The 7631-nt window shown below is 42.3% G+C and overlaps 1 protein-coding gene across 2 annotated transcripts in view; it reads left to right on the top strand.

The window, feature by feature from the left end:
• Nucleotides 1-708: 708 nt before the first annotated feature.
• The window catches only part of KCNAB2 (potassium voltage-gated channel subfamily A regulatory beta subunit 2), a 99555-nt gene continuing 92632 nt past the window's right edge, over nt 709-7631 (top strand). Inside the window, exons 1-2 of one of the 2 annotated variants that reach the window (XM_018552665.1) lie at nt 709-825; nt 6574-6615. In XM_018552665.1, coding sequence (XP_018408167.1) covers nt 749-825; nt 6574-6615 — 119 coding nt within the window. In that variant the 5' untranslated portion in view covers nt 709-748. The remainder of the gene's footprint in view (nt 826-6573; nt 6616-7631) is intronic. The other variant, XM_018552680.1, reaches the window with a different exon arrangement.

Below are 7631 nucleotides of genomic sequence, written 5' to 3' on the forward strand. Positions count from 1 at the left end.
CCTGCTAACACCAATTCATAGGGGGGATCAGTGGGAAAAATGCCCCTTACATTGGTAGTCAGTAGGAAGAATGTCCCCCTTCAGTGGTGGTCAGAATGCTACCCTTTACAGACAGCTAAAAAGATCACTGATGTCATGCAGCTGTCTGTGCCAAGTGGCAATGGCCCCATAACTATGCAGACACTTACAAATGGAAGGGCACTCAGCCACAGCTCAAACAACCCCTAACAACATCTGGAGGAACTCTAGAGTTCCATGGAACCCTGGTTGAAAATGGCTGCTCTATAATAATCCCATTCATTCCTCCCCCAGCAGCTACTTAATAGGGTATGTAAGGAGGTGAGGTTGAAGGAGTTGGGCCAGCACAGAAAGTAATTTGAAATTCCCCGAACGGAGAGGACATGCCATGCAAGAAGGGAGGGGGCTGGGCTAGGGAATTGAAGTTAAATTTGCTAAAGGCACATTGCAAGTAAATAAAAACAATCTTTATGGAGATAAGTATGTTGCCATAAGCTTTTAAAATACTTGATTTGTCTGTGGTTTTTACCTGGTAACAGGGTCTCTTTAAGCTAAATATTTGCGTGAAGATTGATTCTACTAGTCTTTCCCTGCTTTCTATCTTTTTAACTGCTGATGTCTTGCAAAGTGTATTTTTATAATCTATCTCTTACATAGACCCCTCTTTCTGTTTTTTATTCTTTGCAGTCTCTAGACCGGCACATTGAGCACAGCATCTGAAGCTGGCTCCATGTATCCAGAATCCACCACGGACTCCCCGGCTAGACTATCGCTGCGACAGACTGGCTCACCAGGGATGATTTACAGGTGAGTCTCCAGTACCTGCAGGAACCACACCGACTACATACCCAGCTCGATATCTTGTGACTATCTATGCCTACATATACACAAACCTTTCTATCATTAATATTGTCATGTCCCTGTTGGCAAAAGCTATTTTCAAAATATCAAAAATTTGTTTTTGCCATACTTTCGTGCATGTGGTTTTCCTATAGTAGCTACACCTATATTTATATTTACCATTCCTCAGGGCTAGAGAAAAAAAAAGTCTAGATAATTGCCGGATTCTGTTCATTCACCAGGAAACACAGTGACATACGTTTAAACTGAAGGCCTCTAGATAGGCAGAGCCAGCTGTCAGTCACGCAGCTGGGCGGATCCCGGCATAATTGTCGGGATCCGCTTCAGCTGCGGCGTCTCAGTGTACCGCGAGCTGTAGCTCGCGGTATACTGAGCCTAGGGTGACGGGAGGACGCTAGTTTGTGTCCTCCCGTTACCCTTAGTTCTCCTTTTAAGAACAAACCTACAGTCCCTATCTTGTTTGTAACCCGGGGACTGCCTATACTGTGTGTGTATGTATATGTGTATATATATAATCAAACAACAAATATCCAGGTGTTACAGCACTCAATCTCCTATATCCGTTCATCAAAGAATGATCATGACATGATACAAAAGGGTGTTTCAAACCACGCACAGTTCTTACTCAAGCCCAATGTTAGTGTACAAACATACACATGTTTCTCTCATACTATCTTTAAACGGTAAGTAAATTGATACTCCGATACAATGTAACCAATATGTGACCCACACTTCTTCTCTTGCCTTGCATTAAGCATATCAGGGTGACCACTCTCCACCTATAAAATGTTAACACATTTTATTAACCCTTGATCCAATCAGGCAAAACCTACAGGAATAAATGCAGATCCAAATCTACGTTTAGTCCCCTAGGTTGTAATGTATTCAGTTGAAAAATCTATTTTACTTCTCGTTTCTTTAAAATTAATTCCCTATGGCCAACTCTCCGCGGGCCTAGGGATCAAATCAATAGCCATGAATCTCAAATTTGACACTGCATGTCCATAATATACAAAATGTCTCACCAGTGATAATTCCACTTCTTTTATGTGGATGTCATGATCATGATTATTCTTTGATGAACAAATAAAGAAGATTGAGTGCTGCAACACCTGGACATTTTTTGTTACTATATATAAGAAATTAAGGACAGATTCCTGTGTATGACAGATAGCTGGAGTGTGGAGTACCTCATTGATTATTTTCTACACACACTCACATCCTCTCAGATGCACCTAAGTATACAATATATATAATAATAATTATGTAGCTTATATGTTACACAGTGCACGTTGTCCTTCTGCTAAAATAAATAGTGAGTGTACAGAACGTTTGCAGTCAGAAAGGATTGTATCCAACACCCTGCTGCATAAAAAATCAAATTTAAAAGCCAAGAAAGGATCTGAATGGTAAGTTGTAGGCAGAGCCCTTGTGAGGAATGCTTCCTGACATCCGCTGGAATTTTCTATTTCTAATGTGAAGTTGTTTATGAAGAGGGGTCAGCTATAAAACCCCTGGTATAAGATTGTCTGCATATTTAAAGCTGCAGGGTTCAAAATGGATAAAATGGTATGTGAGCCAGCAGGTAAAGCCCTAGTCTCCTTTTCATATGCTGAAAAGGCTATTCTTAGCTGCTCTACTAATAAAAAGTCTGTTTGCAGAGCTCAATAGATTAGGATCAGAATACACACAAAACTGGAGGAGTTAATATAGGTACTCATTTCCCTTTCCCCTCCCTCGTTCCAGTATTGGGATCAGTATCAGGAGCATTTGGGCGACTACGAGTTCTAAATACTCGGTATCGGCACCGATACTAGTATCAGTATTGGTGCATCACTAGTAATTTTTGATTTTTTTTTTGTAATCTGCAGCTTTCATTAAAATAATTCCTGGTGTTCCTGCCATGTTGGACCTTGTTCAGGCTGTTCATGTTTGGGGTGACAACGCTCTACTCATCTACCAGTTTTACTCTTGTTATCCCCCAGTCATGTGCCCCCCTGGTGGAGGCTACAAAATGCATTGAGCAGACATGGTCCACTGTTAACAATATCCTATACTACTATATTATATCCTATGCTATACTGCTTGCCCAGGGCAATGTGGTGCAGCCAGTGCTAGAGTTTATGTAGCCAGGAAGTGGCTGGAGGAGATCCGCAGCACCAACGTATTAAAAAGAAACCCAGTTTCTTAAGGGAAAAAAAACCCCCACATTACAATTTTTTGATACACAATGCTCTAGCAAGCTAAATGACATCCAGTTAAGGTTTAGATTACTTTTTATATTTCAAAGCCGCAACAGGGGTCATATCATATTTAGGAGGTTTGACTTTTCCTGTTTGTAGAATTCATTTTTGGCAGTTTAACCAGACAATTTGGGGCGAGGTGAGCTGAAAGGAACCAAAAGCTCTCCACTAAATCAGTGTATAGCACTGTAGTGCTTTCTTAAAACAGAATGCATCTGCATGTCTCAGTTCCATGACAAATCTCAAAAATCGGGGGATTAGTTCTCATTTTAGGATATTGGGCAGAGCCTTGCAAATCTCTCCTTTTTAGCATTTTTGGTAGTGAGATGTTCAGATACCTTCTGTTAGTTCCCCTGTGTTTTGAAGGTTCATATTTATGGTATAGCTCGTAGTAGTCGGTTGCATTCAGCTGGACCTGCTCTGCAATATTGAATTCATTTTGCCGCTTCTCCAAAAGTCTTACTCGGCTCTAATGACTGAATCTTGCATTGGAGTGCCACACTGTGATGTTATAGCCCAGTAGACATGTGCGATTCGTTTTGGAAAGATCAGTTATTCGCAGATTCAGATGTTTCCAAATGACAAATGCAAACGAATCCAAATTTCCAATTCCGAAATTCATTAGCGGTAGTCTATACGAAATTTTGTTTGTAGACAAATTTTCATTGCAGCAAAGTGACAGAAGAGAAGAAAAAAAAATACTTTTTTTTTTTTCTACAGTCTGCAGAAGAGGAAAAAAAAGTGATAACAATAGAAAGCACAATGTTTAGAGCTCACTCCTGTAGGTCAGACACAACTCTGGAGATTAACTACTGGTGGTGTGCGAAACTCCTCATAACAGGGGGAGGGACCCTGTGTACCAATAACAAAACAAACAGACTCTTCTTGGAGGAGCGCTACTACCTGGAATCACTTTTATGGGCAATGCTTATATAGTGATGTTGGATCATGTATGTATCAAATACAAGTGTAAAAAAAACAGTCTTTTAGAATGGAAAGGATATGGACTTACAGTTAGAATGTAGGAGACTCTGCCCAAAAACTCGCCTTATCTTCACTTCAGGATCTGATGGTCAGGTCCTTCTATCTGGCAGATGAAAGGTGAGGGGCTGAACAGGGGCTAGGCTGAATAGCAAGTTCACCTCAAGTTGTCAAATGTTAAGCTGGTCTTAGAACATGTCTGCAATAATGAAGCCGCCCACGTACTCGGCTGGCCAGGCCGGGCCGCGACGGCTGGGATAGGGAGAATGTGAGGGAGAATGTGAGGGAGAGAGCGAGGAGCCGCGAACGGCGCTTAAGCGCCTGGTGCCGTATGTATTGGCAATGCTGTCATTGCTATCACACAGGAGCTTATAATTCCCTGTTTGATAGCATATGGAGGTGACAGGTTCTCTTTATTGACCCTGTCACCTCCAACACTGTGCCAGAACTCCTGTGACAGCTGAGAGGAAGGGCTGCGAGTGCAGGCTCTCCCCTCACTGTCTCCTGCGAGGAAGAAGAGAAAGGTAGCTCTGTCACTTTGCGAACAGAATTTCATACAGACTACCGCTAACGAATTTTGTCCGAATCCCAAAATGAATTGACTTTCAGCCCGGATCCCGGAAAAAGAAATAATGCAAAATCTGAATCAAAGCGAAACTACACACTTTTTTGGGGGGTGCACATGTCTATAGCCTAGATACAGGTTTGTTGCAAATGAAGGACTGAACACAAAGACAGCATGTATCTGGGGCAAAAAAAAAATATTCTCATCAGGGCTTAAAGATAACAATGGTAGTACATACATTGTTTGATATACTAACTGATTTTGGTAGCTGTTCCAGTGAGCGTCGGGAACATACCCCTGAATTTTAAAGGAGAATTATGGGGAGAGTGAAATACAGTCACCCCCATAGTTAGAGCCGACGTGTGACACTGCAGCTGTCACACGTCGGCTCTTTTGATCGAGAACTGAGTGATCACATACCGCTGATCGCTCAGTTCAATATCTTCTCCCTGCAGTGAGTGGTGACTGTCAGTCATCGTTCCCTGAAGGGATTCCGCCTCTCTCCACTCCTCCAGTGTGGACTGGAGGGACAGATGGGAGGGGGGCGTGCACAGCTGGCATTGGCTTTAGAGAGGCAGAGCCAGCTGTCAATCAGGCAGCGGGGTGGATCCAGCAATATTGTCGGGAACGTTCCCGGCTGCAGCGCGGCTGTGCACTGTCGGCATATATAGCGGGCAATATGCCTGCTATATGCTGAGTTTTGGGTCAAACTAGAAAAAATGGTACCTGCATGAATCTATAACCAGCCTGTTTGGCAGGGAGCACATTGGGAAGGCTTACAACAATACAAAACACAAAAAATCCCCAGCTTCACCTGCCAGCCAGCCTGCAACCAAACAAATTGCCCTGTCAACTGAGTTTTGGGTCACAGGAGGATACTTAAAGAAACCTTTTTTGGCCATAGTTCTCTTTTAAAAACCACACGGGTAACTCCGCCCCCCTTAATATAATCACTATGGAATGTGCTAAGGCAGGCATTGATTGCTTAAGAGCAGAATAAGAGGTGCAAGGGTTTGTAAAACCACTCTGTTCTTATTGAATGATCCAATCCCATGGTGGTAGAAAGTCCGGGTCAGATGTTGATTGTTAAAATTGCATGGCTGAAGGTGTGGATGTTTGCAAAATCGTCAGGGTGGTGATGTTAAATAAATACTCCAAGCAAAAATTTTATTAACCCTTGCATTGGGGCTACCCCTGCACTACAAGGGTTGAGTGCTCATTTATGTCCAGGTGCAAAAGTAACACAGTTATACTCACCCAAACCTGTGGTACTCACCCAAATCTGTTACAGAGCTCCCTCCAGCTTGTTACCTCTGCTGCAGCAATGAAATGTCCCTTGGCATCCTCACTGTATAGAACGTGATGACTACAGGACCTTAGACCACTGGAACAGAGGGGAAGAGAGGCTTCAGGGACCAGTCTAAGGACAAGCAGGCTGTGAGGATCAAGGGAGTATAACTTTGTATTTTTGCACCTAGACAAAAATGAGCACTTAACCCTTGTAGTGCCGGGGAAGCCCCACTACAAGGGTTAAGAAATGTCTTGCCTGGAGTTCTTTAAAACTTTATATAAATGATGAGGTATGCTCCTAATATTCCTGATGTTTCTTGAGAGCTGGAGAAGGGGTTTGCATAAGCAGCAAAATGTCTTCACCATTACAGAACAAGTCTAGTTGAATGTGACTAACTACCACTAGATAAAGTTCTATTGTACTGCGCTACAGTCTATATACAAACTGAAGTGATTATCTGGATTTGTACGTTTGCTGATCTGTCAGTAGATGGCAATGTTGTTCAAGGTAAATCCTCCGTCAGTTGCCTGTAGTAATGATCAACACAGTTGTAGTATTTGCAATGTGATCTGTGGAATGTTTTTCTCTCTCTCTTTTCCTTCATGCTTCATAAGTGCTCGATATGGGAGTCCCAAACGGCAGCTGCAATTTTACAGGTACCTGTGAAGACCTTGTTGGGTTTTTTTTTTGGAACAATAAATTGACTAAACTTGTGTTTCAATATCATGGTGCCTTATATTAGTGTATTTCAACTCTACTAAAGCATGCTCTTACTGTGCAAGTCATTGATTGCCAAGTACTACATGGGGTGGGTCACATTATTTCAAGGATCCCCTTGCTATGTGTACATTTATTAGCTAAACCTGTAATTGTGTGAAACTGTTTCACCAACAACCCCTAAATAATCATATTTTTCTCTGTTCTACATATTGAATATTGATTTCCAAATCTCTGAACTATTAAGTTTATTTATTTTGTAAATGGAGGCAACCCCTATATCCAATATAAGTGCCACCTTGGGTATACGCACCACAAGTTAAGAACCTCATTCATTCATGCCTTCTCACAGGTCTCTTCCTGATAACAATTGTAGGTCAATAAAGTTTTTTTGTGTGATTTTTATTTATTTTCTAAATTGTAAACTTTTGTCACGCACTGTAGACAATTTATCAAGACCGTAGCACAATGATTGTTAAAATGCGTATTGCGCACAATGATTGTGCTCAATACGCAGTTTGCTTTGTTTCTTCAAAAATGGAAGTGAGAAGTTAGTCCAGCCCTTTTCAACCAGGGTTTTGTGGATCCCTGTGGTTTCTCCAGAGGTTGCAAAGATTGATTGAGCAGTGAGGTTCATTGACCAGTGGTGGATTGATCACATGGTTGACCAATAATGTAAGGGGGCACTTTACTGACCACAACTACAAGGGGATCCTTCACCTACTGACCAATAATCTAAGGCCGCCAGTGTAAGAGTGCACTTCTTCCACTGACCACCAAGCTAAGTGTATCCTTTTCCTGCTGACCACTGATGTAAGAGGCACCTCTTCCATTGACCACCAATGTAAGGAGGTCCTTCCTTCCTTGCATGCACTGCCAGGATAAAGGGACCCTTCTTCCACTTTCTAGCCCTGTAAGGGAAGAGGGGGGGGGGGGGGGGTCCTTTTTTCACTTC

Source organism: Nanorana parkeri, unplaced genomic scaffold (assembly GCF_000935625.1).
Source record: "Nanorana parkeri isolate BGI_ZX_2015 unplaced genomic scaffold, ASM93562v1 scaffold5, whole genome shotgun sequence".
NCBI lineage: Eukaryota > Metazoa > Chordata > Amphibia > Anura > Dicroglossidae > Nanorana > Nanorana parkeri.